Source organism: Halictus rubicundus, chromosome 11 (assembly GCF_050948215.1).
Source record: "Halictus rubicundus isolate RS-2024b chromosome 11, iyHalRubi1_principal, whole genome shotgun sequence".
Lineage (NCBI taxonomy): Eukaryota > Metazoa > Arthropoda > Insecta > Hymenoptera > Halictidae > Halictus > Halictus rubicundus.
The window spans coordinates 11341469-11366326 of NC_135159.1; the positions used below are offsets into that span (position 1 = coordinate 11341469).

General features: G+C 46.1%; 1 protein-coding gene and 1 long non-coding RNA gene across 3 annotated transcripts in view; one reads left to right on the forward strand and one right to left on the reverse strand.

Moving 5' to 3' along the window:
* The window catches only part of Mgl (low-density lipoprotein receptor-related protein megalin), a 44694-nt gene that overhangs the window by 11786 nt on the left and 8050 nt on the right, over positions 1 to 24858 (forward strand). The window contains exons 2-7 of the mRNA XM_076796396.1: positions 14259 to 14384; positions 14870 to 15001; positions 15357 to 15608; positions 15682 to 15933; positions 16279 to 16395; positions 16486 to 24759. Coding sequence (XP_076652511.1) covers positions 14259 to 14384; positions 14870 to 15001; positions 15357 to 15608; positions 15682 to 15933; positions 16279 to 16395; positions 16486 to 24759 — 9153 coding nt within the window. The remainder of the gene's footprint in view (positions 1 to 14258; positions 14385 to 14869; positions 15002 to 15356; positions 15609 to 15681; positions 15934 to 16278; positions 16396 to 16485; positions 24760 to 24858) is intronic.
* Positions 10627 to 13333, reverse strand: LOC143358903 (uncharacterized). 2 transcript variants are annotated; one of them, XR_013083023.1, is made up of 4 exons: positions 12759 to 13333; positions 12348 to 12691; positions 11280 to 11474; positions 10627 to 10866 (listed from the first exon to the last, which is right to left on the reverse strand). It is a non-coding gene; the product is annotated as an uncharacterized LOC143358903 (long non-coding RNA). The 2 variants fall into 2 exon arrangements; XR_013083022.1 differs by lacking the exon at positions 10627 to 10866 and having other exon boundaries at positions 11101 to 11474.

The following is a 24858-nucleotide window of genomic DNA, read 5'->3' on the forward strand; positions in this document are numbered from 1 at the left end:
CCGATACTCTTCAGCCATCAGGAGCTATAAATAAATACCCAACACTCGACCATTCCGACTTTAACAGTCCGCACACTCCGTGATTGCAAAGCGCAATTTTTTAGGGATTTTTGTACTTCTCCTGTAGGGGAATCTGGTGACTTTTTCCAGGAAAATATTTCCCTAGCTTCTGCCTGCCCCCTCCCGTTACCTATCTACAGCATTTTCGACTTCCAGCAAGCTATACCCGGCGATGCCTTAAAACTAGTTTTTTCCCCTAGAAAAGTTGATAATTAAAATTTTAAGATTTTACTGTACTTGCAGGGGAAAATCGCCGACTCAGAAATTTATCATGAAACTCTGGGGACACGTAGGAACCCTAGGAGAATTTCCCTAGGCCGATTTCCCTTTAGGAGAATCTAGTGATTTTTTCAGGAAAATATTTCCCTAGCCTCTGCCTGCCCCCTCCCGTTACCTATCTACAGCATTTTCGACTTCCAGCAAGCTATACCCGGCGATTCCTTAAAAATAGTTTTTTCCCCTGGAAAAGTTGATAATTAAAGTTTTAAGATTTGAGTGTACTTGCAGGGGAAAACCGCCAACTCAGAAATTTATAATGAAACTTTGGGGACACGTAGTAACACCCGGAGAATTTCCCTAGACCGATTTCCCCCATAGGAGAATCTAGTAACTTTTCAGGGAAAAATATCCCTAGCCTCTGTAAGATACACAATCGTTTTAAGAACCTTAATACTCGTTAAACGTTGTTGCAATAATTTCAAGATAAACGGGATAATGCGAAAACGAGGTTCTAAGAAAAAGAATTCGCTTATGTTCGAATTATACCAAGTGTGTGAGTTTCGAAATCGTCGGAACTGTCAACGGTCGAAACCTGCAACCGATATAATCAGCAAATGCCAGAGCAGTTGCCAAACGCCTAATCTACATGGAATTTGCGATAAAATTCGGTCACTAACCCCCACAATAATTTGCTTAGATATCATTCATCTATTCTTCCCATTGATACACTGCTTCACACTCGATTGCTGTTTGGCGGGAAAATTCAAAATTTCCACTCCCAGAAATTAATTAATTTTATATTGGTATATAGATTTGCAAATATCTGGAGGAAGACGGACTGCGTTAAAATGACTTATATTCATCTATCCTTTTAATTGCGATACAACTATACAAAATTCCCCCGGCATTTGGCGCGAAAATTCAAAATAGCCTCAAGGAATCCGTTCAATAAAACCTTGAAAAACTACAAAATAAAAAAATAATAGCTTCACAGGTCGAAGATAATTTTATCAACTACGCACACACGAAATTTCATTAAAAAAAATATTATTTAAAATTGACGAAAGTTATAGACTGCGGATCTTTATGCAAAATAAAAATTTTTTACCTGAATTGCAACGAACTGAAGTCGAATAGATTGTCTTTCTTACTATGTTCAGCAGATTGAAAATAATATAATAGCATGTTTAAACTTTTTCTAATATTTCTGCTACTTAAAATTACACCTACTAATTTTTGTCGTAATTGCATAAAATCCGCAGTCCAGTTATAGCAGTATACAAATATAATGTAGCGATGTCCAATTTTCGGAATATTCCTCGGACCGTACGGAATTGAATGAAAATTGATTTGTGAACCGACGATAAAAATTGTGTCCTTTGCAGAATTGTCTCAGAGTTCGACGTGTAGTGGTTGGTACGAGTTTGAAGAGAAATTGAATGCGTATGTCTGTGCCCCGGTAACGGTGTTGCGGGACACGGTGAAGCAACGGGCCGAGTGAATTATCAAAGGGAAAATGAACTGGTTAAAGTTTACGCGGCGGGCTGACATTAAGAGCCGCGGAGTCAGTCAGCGTGAATCCAGAACCCGCTAGGATCCGCGCTATCCGAGAGAGCTCTCTTGTAGTCCCATGGGTGAAAGTTTCAGTTTCCCACGCGATCAGCCCATGGACGAATCAATGGGATCCGTGTGCTCTTATGGCTCCGTCCGTCGAATTGTAAATACTTCTTGAATCGTTCCATTCAGTTACCTATTTACGCCCTTGTAATCCGCGTTGCCTCTTATTAATATTCATCTCGAATTTTCAACGGCAGAAAATCAACTGTCCAAGTCGAACAAACTAGATCTCAAAAATTGGCCCTCCAGGACAATAATACTATAGGACAACTGTTTTCATGCCTCTCGACAAAGTTATAGCATTTCACGTGTCACTGAAGCATCAATAGAACATTTTGAATGAGCTGGACAATTTATTATTCTAAACATTTTAGCTTCTGGAATTTTTTTTACTGACAAAACTTTTTTAATCATTTTTTTTATGAAACTGTTATCAACCTATTCCCGACATCTTTCTCACTAAAATCAGCCCAAACACGACGCAATTCCGATCACTATTTATTTAAACTATCCGAACCGAACCACTGATCAGTTCGGATAATCGAGGCTCCACTATATCGTGAATTGAACGAGTAACAATGCACCGAATGGTATCGTGTTTGGTATCATTTTGAGCAGGCGAATGTGACGAATGTGCTCGAGGAAGTTGCACAAAGAAATTGTTAAAAATAAAAACGTTATCGTTGAATTAATGTTGCCATGTCGATTTTTAGGTTCCCCGCTGTCCTTGTTGATGTTTAGCGACAAGATAACAGGAAACAGTACACGATGCGAGATTCCAGTCCCAAAATTATCGCGTACAAACACCACTGTACCCACGAGAGAGCCACGTGACTGTGTGTCGGTCCTTCGTGAACTTCGATTTGGTCGCGGTCCCGGAACCAACCGTTCCCCGTCTCGTCGTGTCCGTACAAAAACGAGGCAATTATGGTCGCGGCGACGGGGTCAAAGGTGGACGAGACGGCGACGCGTGTGTTGAGTAAACACACGGTGCCACAATGGAGGAGAGAAGTTCAGTGAGCAGAAGCCGGGCCCCGGCTGGTAAATGTGAATCGGTGCCGGACGACCTGGAAACCTTTACGGAGGCGCGCATCGAACAGCCACGATCGGAGAATATCAACGAGAAAGAATGCGAATGCCGGGACCGAGGCTCTCTCGGCGCTTAGGCCACTATTCAAAATTCCACGGATTTCTTCCCCTCGAGAATCGACGGGGCACACGCTCCTCCTTTCTAATTTACGAGCGAGGATGCGCGCAGGTCCCATTCCTCGGATATGCGAGTCACATGGTTCATTTCGGGCCCCGCGAGGAACGTGTCGCGCCGCTCTTATGGCCCCCGTGGGCCATTTCGGCTCAAGGACCCGGCCGAATGCGTTTTAAGACCGTCCAACTCGATTACACTAGGAACCACGCTGTCCAAGACAATTAGGGGTTTCACTCTCATCTTTATTGTCGGACGACCATTCTTTCGTCGAGAACTACAGACTACAGTGTTTACTTTATATATGTCCGACATGCCTAGCCGATAAAAGTACCAAAACTATCCCCACTGCCGCGGGGTATAGCCCGTGAGGGGCCAAGAAGCTCGAGAGACCAAAGAATAGTATCTCCTGCCCGATATATGTCCCTGGCTAGACTCGTGTTTTGGACACATATCGAGTAGACACTGTAAAGCGTAAACATGATAGTCCTGGAGCGCCCCCTTTACTATACCGAGTAGTATAAGGTCGAGCGTCGCTGAGACAATCAACAATCATCGACAAATCTTTTTTATTTCTTATTTCTTCAGAATGGTACTTTTACCAGTAAATCGTGCAGACTTTTCTGATTAATATGAGTCCAAACACGACACAATTTGAGCCATATTTACTCGTTTAAACCACGATATAGTGGAGCCTCTATTATCCGAACGCCCAACTTCCATTGATTGGTACACGTTATTATAGAAAAAAATTGTGTCTTGCTCGGTGAAAATGTCAGGAATACGTTAGGAACAGTTTCGCAGAGAAATCATTGGAAACAACGAAGTTATGGTTGCATTAGTATCGTCTGGTCGATGTTTCGTTTTCTCGCCGTTTTTGCCCGACGTTCAAGCAGCGCGAGATAAGAAACAGTGTTCGTACATAATGCAAGTGGTATTTCGGTCGAGACGTTCCCGCAAACATATTTTGACATCGTCGTAAACGACAAAGACAGAGTAACAAAGGGGAAGAGACACACGTTCGGAGCTGGTCGAACGCTGACGCCGTTGTTGGCTTCATAAAGTGGAATCGAGTCTAACCAAAGGAAGTGCACCGCGGTGTGCTATGATGGTTGGAATTGGAACGAGCATACAATGAGCGCTCATTGCTCGAAACCGAATCGTCCCGGAGGCTATGCTCGTCCGGCAGATTGCATTTTCCAACCGGCATAATTAGCCGTCGAACGCCGGAATGTCCGACGACCCAGTGGAACGAGCTGTGGGTCACTTCCGACCCACAATCGATACTGTTATTTATACTCGTTGGAGACCTAGACCATATTTAATTAGTAATAATTAGATTTAATACCGTATATATTAGATTTAATAATTTTTTACGGATTTAAAAACTGTAGATATGTTAGAAGAATTTTGGAATGTTTTCACACGATTTGTAATTTGTTGAAATTATCTGAAAGAATACTTTTCTTTTTTAAAAATTATTTTAAAGATTTTTCGGTGGGGGAAATTTCATGCCTCGACGAGGCTGTAATTGGCCGGCTCGTTTCCGATCGAACCGAGCAAGTTGGATCAACGAACGATGGCGACGATCGAGACGCACGTAAATAGGTGTGCCATTCAACCGTTCCACTCATACCTACTGTACTCGTAGTACGTGTCTACAAGGCCACGGAGAGAGACGAACGCTCGATTAATACCGCGGGTGAAGGGAGCTTCTTAAGCCACGTCCACAACACGGTGCTTCTCACCCGGCTAATCTTCGATCTCCAATTCACAACCTCGTTTTCACCCCTCTCCCCTTCTTCAACCCTAAAATAGCTCCAATTCTACTTCCCCGAAAACGATTACTCGAACGTGTTCATGCTTCGAACATTTCCCGCCTTTTTCTCTCGCAAACTTCAAATTTCGCGCCTTTGAAATTTCCAATTTCGCGCGTGGCGACACCTGTGCGAAAATGACCGAAATCGAAAGCCATTACAGGATCGATAATCTCCATTTTACTTGGATTCCAATCGGAATAGGAATCAATTTAATTGGTCTAATAAACAAATTAATAAATCACAATTACAGTTTTATGGGATCAAGTGTGACCAAATTTTCGAGTACTACAGGGCCCAAAAGTCACTAGACCATTTTCAAGAAAAATAACTATTTTTTTATTTCTTGAAAGTTTATATTTATTCTTCTACATGTAAACGTATATTGGAAATAGCGTGAGAGAAACCGATGGTAGATTTTTCGGTGATCTTTTCTCGCGTAAATTGAAAGATTTTGTGTTAAGTTGGTTTTAAATGGCGCGCGCTCGAAAGCGCGGGAATATTTGAATTTCGTAGGCATGCGTGACTGGGTTTCTTTAACGATTTCTACAGGCGGCACCATGTACAGGGGTGCGAGGAGGCAAGGAAGCGACCAGAAGCACAAAAACCTCTTTCCTTTTCCCTCGGCGTTTCTTTGTGTCGGGCGATACTTTTGTGGGACTATGCCGCGCAGCCATAAGCGTCGCGAGAGGAACGAATTCGTCTCTAGCGCCATTTAAGGGCACGCTTTCTACGAAACGGCGGGGGATTTCCATTTACACGAGGCACGGTGGTCTGGAAAGTAACGTTTCGTGGCCGAAACAGTTTCTCGCACCCACTAAGCGAAAATATCACTAGACTATCTGGTAACAAAAATATTCGAATATAATTACCACGATACGGGCCCGAAAGTCACTAGACCATTTAAAAGTGGAATAAACCTTACACTTCTTAAAAATTCATAACCAAGCACGAATCTGAGATGGTCTAGTGATTTTTGGACCAGCCTGTATATTATCCAAACATGAAATATATTTTTTTATTATTGTGATTTTTATGAAATTTTAAAAAATTGTTGATTGAAATGGTTCTTGAATGTCCCTGTATTGTTATTGGAACGTAAAATTTTATTGATCCTGACATCTGATGGTTATTAGTAACGTTCACCGACCCGTTACAGTTCAGTAGGTCAATTTCATTTTCACAACACAATTTGGGAGCCAATTCGAAGATTACTATAGTCTGCCGCTTAAATTGACACCTGGGTTACACGAACGAAAGTCGACGCATCTGATCAGCATTTCTTTAACAACATTTGCATCAGAATGCCAAGGCTGTGCCAATAGTATTTACATACCTAAACAATGCACTCATAGATATTTGAACAGCAATAATTTAACATATAATAAAAAATCCTACTAGATCAAATTTCGAAAATTTGTTTTCTAGGGAATTTTTTAAAGCACAAATGAATCCACTTTACTAGTTCAATTTCGAAAATTTGTTTTCTAGGGAATTTTTTAAAGCACAAATGAATCCACTTTACTAGTTCGATCTTGAAAATTAGTCTCTAGGGAATTTTAAATGGCGGGAGGACCGAGCTAGTTTGTACATTGACTTATTGTTCTAGGGAATTTCTAGTGAATTTTCAATGAGAATATCGCACTGGTTTGACCACAAACCAATTCGTGTGAGGAAATTTCTAGTGAATTCTGTCTGTATTCTTCTAGTAACTTTCACACTGTTGTTTCAAGAAATGAAATTTATGCATTCGCACCTCGTCTCGGTGTCCAACGACGAATTTTTCGGGTCATCGTTTCCCCGTCAACAGAGTCTAGATTGATCGACGAAACCAGGGCAAGGTTGTATTTATCGGTCTGGGTTAGGTCACCCGTTATACGCGATATGCCGCGATTTTTCGATTCCATTCTGGTCGTAGATCACGCGCCATTAGGCCAGGCTTATTTGTGCTTTACCTTTTACCGCGATTAGGATCGTTCCCAAGGTTGAAATCAGCTAGAACTGCATACCTAGCTCCAGTGATAAAAATCTCTTTCAATCCTGGGTGGTTCGGAAGTCACTAGATCTCCGTTTTCAAATAGAATTTTACTCCATAACTAGTTTAGATAGTCTAGTGACTTTTGGGCCAGCCTGTATTGTCTTTCGTTTTTAGATTGAAATTCAGTGAAAGCAATGCAGCGGAGAAATTTTGTGAAATCAATTCATAAATAATGTATGTAATAATGATATAATTCTTCGGAAAAAATTTTTTGAAATGAACCAGTTCGTCATTCTGCTCGCAGAGATTGTTCAAATGGTACTGCACTCGGAATTTGTTGCTGCGAAATTTCCATTTAATTCAGGTGCGCAGATCTCCGTCTGTAAAAATGCAAATTTTCATAAGCGTCTCTCGAGTAGCGTAATTACCGGTGCAGATAAATCACTACGGCAAGACGCGTGCATTGAAAGTTCGAATAACGAGACCGTGTTCCGTCGGTGCATATAAAGGAAAGAAAATGCAATGAGGTCACCGACACTCGACGTCAGCAATTAAGGATTAAGACAGATCCTCGTCACCAATTCGTCCACGTTTCAAAAACGATCGGCAATGAGTCATATCGAATTGGGTCAGATCGCTGTACTGACCACTGTATGTAACCCAATTAAAAATCATTGTTTTTAAAAAGGTACTTGACACAGTAACGAGTTCGGTCCATCACCGTTCTCGCGGACAGATTATACTAACCGTTACCCTAGACCAACTGAACCGTCCTAATCCCGTGGGATCCAATTAGCCACCTCTATTTTTAAGGCCCCATAAAAATTACGAGATTCTCTGTAGCAAAAATTTTGTGGCATGGCTGAATAATAATATTAAAAATCAAAATAAAAGATTAGGCTAGGTGTTACCCTAAACCACGCGAATCTGTGGCCACGCGTATTTTCACTAGTGAAAGCAAGTGATTTCCAACGATTGTAATTTTTCAGTAGTACAGTAATGTCTCGGTACATGTGAAAGAGATGTACACATGGAATATGTAACATGGTACTCGGGTATAGTGACCGTAACATTCTCATATTTAATTATTTCTTTACCGAACTATAACCAACACATTCCTCATATTTTTCCGATTAAAATGAGTCCAAACACGGTATAGTTCGCGTCATATTTACCTGTTTAATCCACGACTGAACGAAACCTCGATTATCCGAACCGGACCGCTGATTGAGCTAGAGCAATCGAGGTTCCGGCTGCGTCGTGAATTGCGCAAATAAACACGATCGAAATTGCATCGTGTTCGGTGTCGTTTCAGCCGGAAAAATGTGACAAATACGTTGGTAAACCGGTCGTCTTCAATCATGCCTGCACGAAGAAGAAACAAAACCATAGTAAACGGCCTCAGAGAATCTCGCTCGCCTCGGCTAATGGCGAGAGACGCGTGTACGCACGGATAATTGTTTCTTTCGCGCCAAGCAATATCGCTAATTATCGAGCAATGTCTCCCCCGAAACCGAGTCTAATATTTTCCTAATTTTCGAGAATCTCGAATCTGGCTCTAACGTTTTCCACGCTATAGTGCGCTGTCAATGAACGACGAGCACCTGTCCTTACCGCGTTATCTTCGCCCGGTGCCCGATGATTCCGAAAACGTTGAAGGTCAACTGGCTGCTAATTTATGAAAAAGAGAAGCACACGTCCGGGGAGAGAGGTTCAAAAACGATCGAACTCTTTATGGCGATTTAAGGGAGGGGGGCGAGGGGGACTAACATGACTCAACGGACACCTTACTAATTGCCAAATCAAAGTTAACGATCGACGAACTCTTCAAGGATGTGGCCTTGACAGAAAAATCTTTTTCGGCTCGACTTGCTCGAGGTTCCGTGACGGTACACCATTTTTGGCTGAACTAAAATCATGTTGCCATGATTGTTCTCGTGTTTTCTACCACTCAGAAATCTATACGTAGACACAGGTGTAAGTTTAATCCTTTTTGACAATTTTTCGTGAAGATCGAAATCGTACAACTACGTTTCTAGAAAGTACAATACGATGTTGAGTTTCTAGTAACTTTTCCGGTGAGATGTGGAGGCCGGACTGGCTCGACCAAGAACCTATTCTACTGGTCTAGTGAATTTTCAGTTAGGTGAAAATAGGACCAGTTTGAACACGAGATTATTACTCTAGTACATTTCTAATATTTTAATGAGTTGAAGCTCACAAAATAGCTCGAACACGAGTTTATTCATCTAGTGAATTTCTAGTGAATTTTCAATTAGGTGAAGATCGGACTAGCCTGAACACGAGCTTAATAGTATCCTAGCGAATTTCTAGTCGAAGGGAGTTCGAACTGGTTCGAAGTTCGAACACAAGTGTTCTAGTGAATTTGAGCACATTGTTCTAGTACATGTCTAGTGAATTTCTAGTGAAAGAAAGTTCGAACCGGTTCGAACACGAGTATAAACTCGAGGAATAATCCTCTAGTGAATTTCTAGAGAATTTTCAATTGTGTGAAAATCGAACTAGTTTGAAACGAACATTTTAGTACATGTCTAGTGAATTTCTAGTGAAAGAAAGTTCGAACCGATTCGAACACGAGTTTACTCCTCTAGTAAATTTCTAGAGAAGTTTCAATTGGGTGAAGATCGAACTAGTTTGAAACGAACATTTTAGTACATTTCTAGTGAATGTCTAGTGAATTTCTAGTGAAAGAAAGTTCGAACAGGTTCGAACACGAGTTTATTCCTCTAGTGAATTTCTAGAGAATTTTCAATTGACTGAAGATCGAACTAGTTTGAAACGAACATTTTAGTACATTTCTAGTGAATTTCTAGTGAAAGAAAGTTCGAACCCAGGTTCATTCCTCTAGTAAACTTCTAGGGAGTTTTTCGCTCGATGGAGATCGGTAAGCGTTCACGGACCTGTTTGGGTCTCTCTAGCGTCCCGGTGGGCAAACCAGTGAAAAAAAGACTATATTCTGGAACAGTTCGGAGAAACGAAGAGATACGAAAGTGCAAAGGGTTCAAGAATCGTGCAACCCCGGTCGTATTCCGTGTCTGCGGCGCAGGTTGCGAATTTTCTCATCTCCGTCGTGAACGGAGGTGCGCGCGGTGTGTGTCGCCGCGCGCGGAGAGGGACAGCGAAACAGGCCGCGAGAAAACGAGAGACGGAAAAAGAGAGGAGCGCGACCGTACGGGGGGAAGCGGAGCGGAGAGGAGATTGGTGGAATGGTAGAGAGGGGAGCGGAGAGAGGAGAGGCGGAGTGCACCGTGCTCGTACCAGGCGGTGCGCCCTGGTACCGGGCAGGCAGCCCGACAGACTCGGCGAGACTCGATCAGAAAACTCGTGGAAGAGGAGAGGAGTCGAGGAGGAGGGAAGCCGGAGAAGTGCACTATACTCGCCTACCTTCGTTCCTCGCCATGGATCGTTCCTCTTTTTTTCTCTCTCTCCCTCTCTCTACTAGCGCGAGCGAGCGAGATCCTCTCTCGCGACCTTCTCTAGCCGAGAGAAGACCTCCTCTCCGCGAGCTGACACCCGGACACGTGTTTTTGAATTATTCAGGACCATCTTTTTCGGATTACAAGCTCTCTCCGTCGTCCCTCGTCATAACAGTCCAACAAATTTGAACTTTTTACTCTTTCGCGTTCCGCCAAGAGCCACAAAACGTACACCTTCGTGCGCCGATTGGCAATTTGAAAACCGCTTCTCGCTGTCACTCCCAGTTTTTGAGATATTTAGGTTTAAAAATTCGTCGGGTCTCAGACTTTGGACCGTTTTTGCTCCGGAACTGTGGTAGCTAGGAGAGCGATTCTTGCGTGAGATGATTCCAGAGACTCTCCCGAGTATGATGATGCATTGTTTTATCACGTTGCAGACGTTTAAACTTGTTTAAATAATGTTCGAAGCGGGCGAGGTACCGCCGTCGGTACTGCCTGTCTTTTGGGCGCTTCTGGATCTGTATGTTTGACAATAGACTGGAAAGAAAACGTGATTGGTAAGTTGTGTTTGTTCAATAAGTTCGCGTTAAAAATAACTGCGCAACTATCGTCGTTACAGCATGAGATTAAAGATGCAAATTTGCGCAACAGATAGGTGATGTAATGAATATAAATTGAAATATGAAATTCTTCCGCGTTTGAAGTTTTTCCCTGACTTATCTCCCGCAGACGTGTAGATTAAACTCTTTTTTTTTAGCAATCAGACATTTCCTCGAACAATAACAGCCCGCTGGGAAAAGAACGATTTTCTTCGAAAGCTTTCATACTTTGTCGCGAGTATATTAAATAATGTGCACAGACACTCTTTATAATGTAAAATTCATGATTAGCGGCAATTAAATCGCACTATTTCTGTCATGATTATGATAATAAAGTGAAAGTTACTTAACACGGTGTAGCAAAGTGCTAGTTCACTGGAATCACTATTATTTTCTAAAGTCATTTGTAATTAACATTAGCCCATTTTATGTGGCCCAGTTCTTCCTAATAAACAATTTCCATTTGTTTTTCCCAATTAGTGTGACACGGCGGGTCGCATAGTTTGCTTTGGAGAAATGCTGTCGGTCACGAGAGTCTGGGTGTACCTGGAAAATATGAAATAATTACAATACAGATGAGTAAACATAACAGAATCGTGACGTTTCCCGTACAGTCTGAAAGGCTCGGGTTAAAAATAAATTTTTCACGACGGAAAAAGAAACTCGCGCAAGATCGAGATCAACGTTGCGAAACGTTCGCGAAACGTGTCGTCTCCGCTGATGTTAAATCAGCGATACGCCACTTGCTAACTCGTTGGGGACACGTCTGTCGTTGAACCGTGACCAAGATTGCTGAAATATTCAGAAATCGCGTGATCGCCGCGTAACACGAAAACATTCGGCATACCTCTGCTCGTCATTGTGATCTGTTATAAAAAAAATACCGTAGTCTCTTACGCTCCTCGGAATCCTCATTTGTTTTACTTGCATAAGAGATAGCTGAAAGTGCAGGATGTCTATGACTCGATTGTGCAATGGGATAAAAACAGCGATTCCACGCTGAAACTGCAGAAAACAGTGTTTTCCCCGAAACTTTTCCAAGAAAAGTCCATCAAGATAGTCAATATTGCTCGTTAAAGATAAACTATCTTACTAACAATTAACCACCGTGATTGTTAATCAATGTTGTCACAATCGACCGTCTAGCAATTATTATTGCTGTAGAATATACGAGAATATGAAAAAAGTATAACGAAACGAATGTATATCGAATATAAAAGTATATCGAATTCAGATTGCCGGCAATCCCCACTGCATGATACAATGACCTTCAGGGTCATGCAAGGTCAGCAATGAGAGAAAGAAGTCCGAGTATATTCGTAGAACAACATGCCCGCGTATCATAATCAATGAAAAACAGTAGCGAATACAATAGGCTAGAGCCTGTACAAGCAGGTGAGAAGTTTTCGGAATAACCACCTGTTTCTCGAGTTAAATAGCAATAAAGGCGACCGTTAAAAAGAAAGTTAAAATCCATTGAACGGTGGAATTGTTGTTGCTGTTATCGTCGGTGCGTCATCGGACGAGAAAGGTTAAGCGTCCTGTCGATGGTTATCCTTGAAAGGATGCACATATACGGCAGGCAGGGAACGTGCTAGATAACCGATTCTAGCTAGATTCCATTGAGATTCTATCTGCACGGTGCCAGCCGGTACCGTTCTGTCTCCCATCCACGGCACCGACGACGTTCTTTCTTCATCCTTTTTGTTCCGCAGACATAAACGCCGGCCGATTGAAAACACATTCCCGGCTCTGTTATCCTCCTACGAAAATAAAAGCGTTTACCGGGAGAAAGAGAAGAAAGCGGGTTGCATATGTAGCGCACTGTACACGAATTAGATAACATCTCGCGTGGACTCAGTGAAAACGCTGGCCGCGTTGAAAATTTTGTAATTGCCGCCGTTGCAATTACGCGTAATTGTAATCACCCGTGCGCATGCAATCCGTAATTGCGGACGGTTCGTTCATGCGCGGATGAGAGGCCCGTTTTTTTTCTAATCGGGGTTACCCAGACTCATTTTTGAGGTTATGCCACTCTTCCATCCACTGTTTTGGGTTCGTATTCCATTTCCTTGGTGAATTTCCGCGGCGAGTAACGCCGTCGCCCCGTGTTATCTGCAAATGGAGGATTCAAAATTAGAATGATTCCGTTGAAACATGTTAATTTTGCATTTTAACTTTTTCCAAGGTGACAAGATGCATCTAGTAACTCTACTTTTACGTTTTACCGTATTTATAAGTTGGTATAACCTACATATCCCCGAATGTAGTTCGGATATTATTATGGACAGGCTCGAGCGAAATAGAAACTTATTTTCTTGTTTAGTATGTTCAGTAGGTTGAAAATAATATAACGGTATTTTAAAATTCTTCCAGTGTCTTTAAATGACACATTTTTGTCATAAATGAATAAAGTTCGCTGTCTAATTGTCAACACATGTTTCATTTTTCGAGAAAAGTACGATACAGAATCGTAATTGTTCTGCACGGCGTTTAACCCATTTAAGCAAAATCCCTAGCGAAATGGCGGCGAATTAATTTAATCGAAGGCTACTTTCCTCGGTTTTTGAGCACACCTAACGATTTCTACGCATTAATTGGCTGCCTAGATGTTCGTACAACGAACAATTATACGAACGATCGAGCGATCTTGTTGCCGATCGATATGAAAGAACGAATTTCACCCGGCTCGTGTTTCGAGGGAATTCAAATTGCGCGCGCCCGCGCGTTCCGAGCATTCTCGAAAGCGTGTCTTCAATTCTAACCTGTATTCGGAATGACTTCCTCCAACCTGGAACAGGTTCGAGGCCTGTAATCGTTGTCATCCTGTTTGTGAAACGACCCGGATAGAATTCATACGAACAAAAGAAGCTACTCGATCCCGTGAAGCGGATCTTTTCGATCGTAGGATCCCCGCCGATATACACCTAGAGAGGAAACCGCATCTGTTGAACCTTTCACCTATCACGCCACAGATGCATCGAGTCACGTTCCGTCCTAAACTGGTACCATCGGATTGTTTCAACGAATTATAGCAAATTCTTGAAACGATTCTTGTCGATCGTGTAAATTCTTAAATTACCAGTATCCAACGGTCCCGTTATGCGAACCTTACTAGCCGCTACGATTTAATCTTTTCTATGGTGGCACGACTCTGCGACCTGCCAACTTAAACAAGTTGCGAAAGGCGCGAAATTTCGAAAGTTCGAATATAGTTGTCGCGCTTTCAAATCTTTCGAGAAAAATTAATAGATAATGATGATAAATAATATTGGTTGCACGAATGAAGTTTGACGTTGGCTAACAATCCACTGTCTATTTTTGTTACAGCACTCGATAGCAGCGGATGCAGCAGCAACAGCTTCAGGTGTGACGATGGCACTTGTATACCGATCGCCTTAGTTTGCAATTATCAAAAAGACTGCGATAATGCGGAAGATGAATTCGTGTCGTGTCGTACGTATTTATTTACTATTAAACTTTATCCAGTAAGAAGCGAGTGACATTGAAAAGAATAAATCTTCCGGGTGGGAAATTCAAATGCGATTTCGGTTCATGCGAAGTTTTCCGGGAATTACGCGGAGAAAAATGACGTTTCATAGAAAACTCGTAAATGCAATGCATTACGTAACTTCTGATACCTTTTGTTCCTGTAACTCGCTAATGCTGTACAATCTGCAAACTGCTGTGGTGCATCTGCACGAATAAAACGGTCTATCATGTACTGTATCTGAGAATGATGTAACATTACATTGTCACGAGTGATAAAAGAATATGAAAGACTAGAATCAGATAAAAAGAAACACGGTTTTCCTCAGAGAAATAATACACACAGCAGGAAATTCTATTGCTTTACAGAAATGAAATAAAAAGACTTTTGTATTAGAAGATTGATTTACATAGTACTATATTCTTATTGATAAACAAAATTATTGTTTCAGCTCCACCTGAGTGCGATGCCGGACAGATTACCTGTGTCCAGTATGCCTTCAATAAAACTTATTGTATGCCTCTTCATCACCGATGCGACATGACAGTTGATTGTGTCGATGGAACTGATGAAGCTGGTTGTAGTGAGTAACGACTATTTATATTTAGAGCATGACTCGTCATCCAAAAGATTGATACAAGAACCAGTGTTGAATGTAGTTCAAAATCATAATATTTCTACAAAGAGTTGCACAAATAAACAGTGGCGCAGACTGTTTGTGCAAAGAAGTTTTCTTTTGTATATTTTTCGCTATAGCTTCAAGATAATTCTTTTTCCGATAACGCTCCCATCTGGTGACCTATATTTATGCGAAGAAGTTTTGTTTTGCATGCTATTCGCTAGAAAACAGGATAATTTTTTTCCGATAACGCTCCTATCTGTGACCTACGATTCCGCAAGAAGCAAAGTCAAGTTTGAAAGATGGAAATATTGTAAAGATTACAGGAAATGCCAGCCCGACGATTTCCGGTGCGGCGGCACAACTCCAGAGCTCTGCATCCCGAAGGAGAAGGAGTGTGATGGTTACATAGATTGTCGGAATGGTCGGGACGAGGAAAAATGTGACACTACAAAGCCAGCTTGTAGGTTAGACCAGTTTCGATGTAACACCACGCAGCGTTGCATCGAACAGTCGGCCCGATGTAATTACAGGGATGATTGTGGGGATAACAGCGACGAGGAGAACTGCAGTATGTCCCGTTTTCTTTTCTCAAAGCGTATCTTGACGAGCAAACTGTACCGTAACTTGAAATCCGTTTTCAGACTTTCAACCGTGCCTCCTCAGCCAATTCAGATGTGCCAATGCCCTATGTATACCAAAATCGTTTCATTGTGACGGCTTCGAGGACTGCCAGGATGGCTCCGACGAGATGTCCTGTATGACGACAGTGTGCCCTGGGAACAAGTTCATGTGCCCGAAGGGTGCTCCCGACAATAAACCACTTTGTATCGACCGGTCGAAGCTCTGCGATGGGAAATCTGATTGCGAGGATGGCGCTGACGAAGCTGCATGCTGTAAATGTCACTTTCTTTATTCCTGTTCGAAACTGAAGGAACGTCCTTCCTTTTTGTTCTAACGTAAACAAAACTAACATTGCTGTCACTGAACAACAAGTTATAAGTGGCGTTGCAACGGTATGCAACTGTTGTACCTGCATGCTTTTTATGATATATATAATCTACGTAGCTTGGAATTAACGATTATTAACGCTGAATCATTTTTCTTTTAACTAATACGCTTAAACGGACTTACAGAGCAGGTACGTCGATCCTCATCTTTCAAATTTTCTGTATATCATTGGACTGAATATAGTACAGGTACGAATTCGACGAATTTCACTACTCCTTGTCTCTTTACAGCGATGGACAGTTGTGGGATGCTAAGGTGTCAGTACAATTGTCAGGCCTCTCCCATGGGAGGAGCTTGCTACTGCCCAGAGGGCATGGTTCTTTTTAATGACTCAAGATCTTGTGTAGGTACGTTTGTCTGACCTTATAAATTCATTGCTTACGTTCAACGTTAACTCGCGAAAGGGAATAATCTAAAACGTTTCTTCTCATGGATAGATCGCAACGAGTGCTCGGAATGGGGCTTTTGCGAGCAGCTGTGCAAGAACACCGACGGCTCCTATACCTGCAGCTGTGCCCCGGGATACGAGCTCGAGGGACGACACAAATGTCGAGCGGAGGCCATCGAGGGCGGTGCGTCCTTGGAATTGTTGGTCGCTCAGGAACGCGCCATATGGAGGATGTCCCCAACCGGCGAGGATCGAACCGTCGTTGCGAACACGACCGGTGCGAGCGGAGTGGACTACCTATATTCTCGTGATCTGCTCTTCTGGAGCGACGTGAAAATCAGGAAGGTGCACTGTCAGCCGCTGAACGGCAAGGACGCAGGCTCGAACGTGGACATCTTCTTAGCAAGCTCGTGGAGCCCGGTGGCTGTCGCCGTGGACTGGATAGGAGAGAAGCTGTACGTAGTAGACTCAGCGGTGCAGAAGATCGACGTGTTCGAGTTAGATGGGAAGTTTCACGGTATAGCTCTCGGTTCGAACTTGACCAATCCAGCAGACATCGCCTTGGACCCCACTGTGGGTTACATGTTCGTCGCCGACGGCAAACAGGTTGTAAGAGCCAACATGGACGGCACCCAAGCTTTCCCAGTGATCTCCGAGGCGGCTTACAACGTGTCCGGCGTCGCGGTTGACATAATCGCCCAGAGAATCTTCTGGTGTGATTCCCAGTTGGATTACATCGAGACGGCTAACTACCTCGGGAAGAACAGAGTGATGGTGCTCAGAGGATCTCATACACCTTCACCGACGAGGCTCACGATGTTCGAGAACAAGATCTACTGGACGGACAACACGAAGCAAGCCATTTTGAGCATGGACAAGAACAGGGGGGACCGGGGGCAGGGAGGACAAGGAGACTCGTTGCAGACAGTGTACAGAATGAGAGACGCAAAGTCCGTGAAGGCTCTTCATCCGCTAATCCAGAGGAAGGTCTCGAATCCCTGTGGCAATAACAATGGAGGCTGTCAGCATATGTGTATCGTGACTGCGGCCAGCGATCAGGAGAATAGATTGGGGTATCGGTGCGCCTGCAATATCGGTTGGACGCTCTCGAGGGACCAGAGGAACTGTAACGTGGTGCAAGAGTTTTTGATGTACTCCCAGCAGAGGTTCATTAAAGGTAGAGTACTGGATCCGGTGATGGAAGGGTTCAGCGACGCCATTTTGCCTGTCGTCTCGAGGAGCGCCAGATTCGTGGGACTGGATTACGATGCTCGCGATCGGTACATTTACTACAGCGACGTACTGCAGGATGTGATCTACCGGATCCACCAGAACGGCACCGGCCGAGAGATCGTACTAGCCAGCCAGAACGAGGGTGTCGAAGGTCTGGCGGTCGACTGGGAGGCGAAGAACCTCTACTACATTGACTCGCGCAAAGGAACCTTGAACGTCCTCAGCACCAGGAACGTCACTTACCGCCGAACGTTGCTGAAGAACTTAAAACGACCAAGAGCTATCGTAATCCATCCCAACGAAGGTTACATATTCTTCTCCGAGTGGGACAGGCCGGCGAACATCAGCAGAGCTTACACGGACGGGTCTAATCTGATGGTGTTCAAAAACTTGACGTTGGGTTGGCCAAACGGTTTGGCCATTGACTTCGAAAAAGATAGATTGTACTGGTGCGACGCTTTGCTGGATCACGTTCAACACTCGAACCTGAACGGCACGGACATCCGCACGGTTAACTCCAGGCTGATCCGACATCCTTTCTCCATAGCCATTCACAAAGAGTGGATGTACATCACCGATTGGCGTCTGGACGCGATCATTAGACTCCACAAGAGAACCGGCGAACAGGAAGCCATTTTGGTTCGCGAGCCAGCTACCAATAGACTGTACGGGGTCAAAGTATTCAGCCGTAGCATACAGAGCTCTCGATTCGTTCATCCGTGCGCCGTGAACAACGGCTGGTGTCAGAAGCTGTGCTTCGCCATTCCCCAGAACAACACGAACAGGTACGCAACCACCAGGCTGACCAAAGTCTGCGGCTGCCCGTACGGTGAACGTTTATCCGGTGACAGGACCTGCGTCCCCGATCCGAACGCTGAACCGCCTTTGGAGGCCTGCCCGAACGCCTGGGACTTCACGTGTGCGAACCAGAGGTGCGTTCCTCGCACCTGGGTCTGCGACGGCGAGAACGACTGTTTGGACAACAGCGACGAACAGAACTGTACCAAACCTACCTGCGGACCCAACGAGTTCCAGTGCTTGTCCGGCAGGTGCGTGCCGATGAGCTTCCGCTGCGATTCTGAGAATGATTGCGGGGATTACAGCGACGAAGCAGAATGCCCGAACGTGAACTGCAGCGCGAATCAGTTCGCCTGTAATAATAACAGATGCATACCAAGCACCTGGAAATGCGACTCGGAAAATGATTGCGGCGATAGCTCTGACGAGGGCGACTTCTGCGTGGCAAAGACCTGCTCGTATTTCCAGTTCACCTGTCCAAGGTCAGGACACTGTATACCGCAGTCCTGGGTCTGCGACGGTGACAACGACTGCTTCGACCAGCAGGACGAGATGGACTGTCCTCCGGTTACCTGTCTCAGCACACAATTCACCTGCGCCGATCAGAGAATGTGCGTCCTGGACTCGTATAAATGCGATGGAATTTCCGATTGCAACGATGGCAGCGACGAGGTCGGTTGTCCCACGTTGGCGCCCGATCAGTGCAACGCTGACAAACAGTTCCAGTGCGTCAGCTCGGCGATATGCATACCTAGGAGCTGGTACTGCGACGGGACCTACGATTGTCTGGACAAATCCGACGAACCGGGTCCCTGTCGGAATGTCGGTTGTCGACCTGGCTTCTATAAATGTGCGAACGAGAAGTGCCTGTTCAAGGCGTACATCTGCGACGGGAAGGATGATTGCGGTGATGGGTCCGACGAAGATACCGAGCTTCATGCCTGCACGTCGCCGGAGTTCAAGTGCGGCTCCCAACAGTGGAAGTGTCCTAATGTAACCGACATGTGCGTGAACATAACCAGTGTATGCGACGGGAAGTTCGATTGTCCGAATGGAGCTGACGAAGGCCCAGGATGCGACTTCCAGGAGTGTAGTCACAGAGCAGGATACTGCAGCAACGAATGCATCCAGACGCCTATGGGTAAACAGTGCGTCTGTCCACCTGGGGAGGAACTCAGCAAGGATGGGTACACTTGTCAGGATCTGAACGAGTGCGATCCTCCCGGACGTTGTTCCCAGGTGTGCACGAATATCAAAAGAGGCTATTACTGTAATTGCGTCGACGGGTATATCCTGGAGAAGGACAAGCACACCTGTAAAGCTTTCAACCACAGCGCTGCTTTCTTGATCATATCGAATAGACACACGATCCTGGTGGCCGATCTTCAGGATCAGGCGCTCGAGAGGGTGCCGATCAATGTGGAGAACGTTGTGGCGACCGCTAGCAATATGCACACCGGTACGATCTTCTGGTCGGACATGAAGCTGAAGAAGATATCCAGGTTGGACAGGGGTACCGATCCTGAGGACGTGATATCCACCGGATTGGACTTGGTGGAAGGCCTTGCTTACGATTGGATCGGTCAGAATTTGTATTGGTTGGACTCGAAATTGAACACCATCGAGGTGGCCAAGGAGACCGGCGCCAGTCGATTGATACTCGTCAAGGAGAACATCACTCAGCCCAGAGGTATGTGTCTGGATCCCAGTCCCGGAGCAAGGTGGCTCTTCTGGACAGACTGGGGCGAGAACCCTCGTATCGAGAGGATCGGAATGGACGGCACCAACAGGTCCACCATCATCAGCACCAAGATCTACTGGCCCAACGGTCTTGCTTTGGACATAGCGAACAAGAGGATATACTTCGCCGACAGTAAACTGGATTTCATCGACACCTGCCTGTACGACGGGACCAAGAGGATCCAAGTGTTGGCGAGCTCGCATTATCTGCTGCATCCTCATTCGCTGACTCTGTTCGAGGACACGATGTACTGGACGGACAGGCAGCTGAACCGGGTCCTCTCTGCTCACAAGTTCTACGGAGCTAATCAAACGGTCGTGTCTCATCTGATATCGCAACCGCTGTCTATTCACGTGCACCACCCGGTCCTGCAACCGAACACGCCTAATCCTTGCGCGAACGCCACCTGTGCTCACTTGTGTCTTCTGTCGCCGACAACTCCTCAAGGTTACAGCTGCAAGTGCCAGATAGGCTTCCGGTTGCTTCCCAGCGGACAGTGTCAGGAGGAAGAGACACCGTACCTTATGGTGCTACGGGGTTCGCAGATAGTGGACGTGTCCTTGGTGCCAGGCAGCGCCAAGACGGGCTACATAACCCCGGTCGTGGGAGTCGAGGGAGGCAGGTTCATCGATTACGATAGAAAAGAGAGAATGATCTACTGGTTGCAGACCAAAGACGACGACGATGAAAACGGCACGATCTACACGACTCCCTACAGTGGTGGAAACCGAACCGAATTCCCTAATCCGTTAGGAGACTCTGGAATAGTCGGCGCACCGTCTGCCATGGCCTTCGACTGGCTGGGAAGGAACCTGTTCATCGGGAACAAGTTCGCGTCCAACATCGAGGCCATCAAGGTCGACGGCAAGAACAGGTACAGAACGATAATCCTGGCGAACGACGGGAATAAGACTTCTGTAGCTAAGCCCAAGGCCATGTGCGTGGATCCATTGGAGGGACATATATTCTGGGTGGACGAGGGTAGCTTTGGAATACCGATGAAGATCGGCAGAGTGAACATGGACGGCACGAACCCCATCGTACTGGTGGACAACGTTTCAAGACCGGAAGCTATAACGATCGACATTCCTAGCAAGACCGTTTACTTCAGCTCCTCGTTCCCTGCTTTGATCGTAGCCATCTCAACGGATGGTCAGAATCGTCGAACTATTGTCAAGGAGAACATCGCTTTGCCGAAGGCTCTGGCTGTTCACGAGTCCAGGTTGTATCTTCTGGATCCGCGGTACGACAAGATCGAAAGAGTGGATCTACCGGACGGAGGCAATCCCACGACCATAATCGATAACGACTCCGAGTTGAAGACGCTGACCATCTACAAGAAACGGGTCACTGGAGAACATCCTTGTTTCGGGAACAACGGCGGTTGCGAGCAGATATGTTTACCGGCTTCCGGTGGCACGAGAGTTTGCGCCTGCGGCATGGAGTACCGCAAGGTCAACGACACGTCCTGCGAACCGTTCAAGACCTTCGCCGTGGTGACCCAGCTGGACGTGGCGAGGGGGTACAGTCTGGAAGACGCGAAGGAGGCCATGGTGCCCATTGCTGGGGTCGGACATCACATCCTTCATGTCGATGTGCATTATGCCGGCAACTGGATCTACTGGGTAGAGTTCAACAGGGGATTCTGGAACGGTATATTCCGTGTCAGGCCGAACGGCACCGAGCTGCAGCACGTGGTCAAGCAGGGAATAGGCTCGAACGGGATCAGAGGCTTGGCCATCGACTGGATAGCCGGGAACCTGTACTTCACCAACGTGTTCCCTCATGATAATTACGTTGAAGTCTGCAGACTCGATGGCAGCAACAGGAAAGTCCTCGTGAAGAAGACTACCGACTCGCCGAGGGAGCTGGCTGTGAATCCTATCAAACGGTACCTCTACTGGATAGACTACGGCCAGTACCCTAAGCTTGGAAAGGCCTACTTGGACGGAAGCAACTGGATGCCCATAGTCACCTCTGGCATAAGCACTCCCAGGGATATAACCATCGATCTTTCCACTCACGACGTCTACTGGGTGGACTCTAAGCAAGACACCATTCAGAAAGTCTCGTACACCGGGGGCAATCGTGAGATCATCAGACGCAACCTGCCGAATCCCATGGGAGTTGCTATTTACGGTAACGACGTGTACTGGGTGGACAGAAACTTGGCGACAGTGTACAAGGCCAGCAAACGCGCCAACAACTCTCAGACTCCACCAATTACGGTGAGATCTAACCTACAAAAGTTGAGGGACATCGTGATGTTCGATCAGGCCAGTCAGCCATCCGATCCTACCAATCCTTGCGTTCCAGGTGGGAGGGCAGGCTGCGAGCAGCTTTGCTTCGCCATGCCCAAGGAAATGGCTACGTCCACGACATCGCCCACCGTCGAGTTCACGTGCGACTGTGCTGTTGGCAAACTGGCGGAGTACAGTCCTCGCGCGCAGCATCCGACCAGCTGTAAAACCGTGGACGAGTACCTGGTGTTCGCTACTAGAACAGAGATCAGGGCCATCGATTTGAATCCTCAAATCACAGGCGTGCCGTTCCCCGCTGTCGGGAACTTGACCAACGTGGTCGGCGTCGACTTCGACTATCAGGACAAGAAGTTGCTGTTCACGCAGATTCGACCCTGGGCCAAGATCGCCTGGATGCAGGCGGACCATCCATCTTCGTCGGACATCCACACTCTGATCAGCAAGGGCATCAATCCGGAGGGGATCTCTTACGATTGGACCCAGAAGAAGGTGTACTGGACCGATTCATCGAACAACAGCATCTACGCTATGGACCTGGACGGCTCGAATCTGGTGATGATCGCTAGGGTGGACAGGCCCAGAGCGATCGTGGTCGATCCTTGCAATGGGTCTCTCTACTTCACCGACTGGGGCCGTTTCGGCACCTCGGGGAAGATTTTCAGGACCACCATGGCGGGCTCGTTGAAGAAAGCGATCATCGACAAGGATCTCTCTCAGCCGAGCGGCTTGGCCATCGATTACGAGGATTCTATGCTGTACTGGACCGATGCGGTTCGCGAGAGGATCGAACGTTCGGAGTTGGACGGCAGCAACCGTCAAGTTCTAGTCAGTGCGACCATATACCCCTTCGCTATAACCGTCTTCCGGGAACATATCTACTGGACGGACCTCCAGCTGAGAGGCGTCTATCGCGCGGAGAAGCACACTGGTGCCAACAAGGTGGAGCTGGTGAAGCGGCTGGACGATTCCCCACGGGATCTGCATATCTACTCTGCGGCCAGGCAACAGTGCAAAGTGAATCCTTGCAACATCTCCAACGGTGGTTGCGATCAGTCCTGTCATCCGGGCGTGAACGGATCCGTCGAGTGCAAGTGCGACGACAACAGCCGGCTCGTGAACGAAGATAGAATGTGTGTGCCGAAGAACGTGACCTGCGACTCCAGCAAGTTTGCCTGCAGGAATGGTCGCTGCACCTCGAGGATGTGGGCCTGCGACGGCGATGATGATTGCGGAGATCACTCCGACGAGGACACCAATTATTGCTCCTACCACTCGTGCAGCCCGAATGAGTTCAGATGCAACAACGGCAGGTGCATCTTCAAGACCTGGAAATGCGATCACGAGAACGACTGTCGCGACGGCAGCGACGAGGAAGGCTGCGTTTATCCACCTTGCGACGAGGGCGAGTTCACCTGTGCCAACCAGCGCTGCATCCCGGAGTATCTGGTCTGTAACGGTATCAACGACTGCAAGGATAATGTCACCTCGGACGAGACCCACGAACGCTGTCCCACGAACACCACCTGTCCCCGTAACCATCTGAAATGCGACAAGACCAACATCTGCGTGGAACCCTACTGGCTCTGCGATGGTGATAATGATTGCGGGGACAACAGCGATGAGAATCCCCTGCACTGCGCTCAGAGAGTCTGTCCGCAGAACAGCTTCAGGTGTCCGAACTACAGGTGTATACCAGCCACTTGGCACTGCGATGGTGACGAAGACTGTCCGGATGGCAGTGACGAACCGCCAGATTACTGTCAGTCGGAGAGTAGAACTTGCTTCGGAGATCTGTTCACTTGCGACAATGGCAACTGTGTACCCAGGCTTTACATCTGTGACGGGGACAACGATTGCTTGGATAATTCTGACGAGGACGAGAGACACCAGTGCAATGACAGAAAGTGTGACGAAGAGACAGAGTTCACCTGCACGGCGAACAAAGTGTGGAACAGGGCTCAGTGTATCCCTAAAAAGTGGTTGTGCGACGGAGATCCGGATTGTGTTGACGGGGCTGACGAGAATGTGACTCAGCACCATTGCCCTCCTCCGATCCCCTGCGCAGACGATCAGTTCACCTGCGACAATGGTCGTTGCTTGAATCAGAATTGGCTGTGCGACCATGATAATGATTGTAACGATGGCAGCGACGAAGGGAAGTTCTGCAGCTCTAAGTACAAGGCTTGCACCAGCCAAGAGTTCGCCTGTCATAACTTCAAGTGCATCAGGAAACAGTTCCGGTGTGATGGTCAGGATGACTGCGGGGATCATTCGGACGAGGATGGATGTCGTGAGTGCATTCTTTTTGGCATACTTCATTTAACAATAGGTTTACGCATCAAAATGATGCATTCTAATATTTTTAATTTACTATTATTAAGATTCTAAA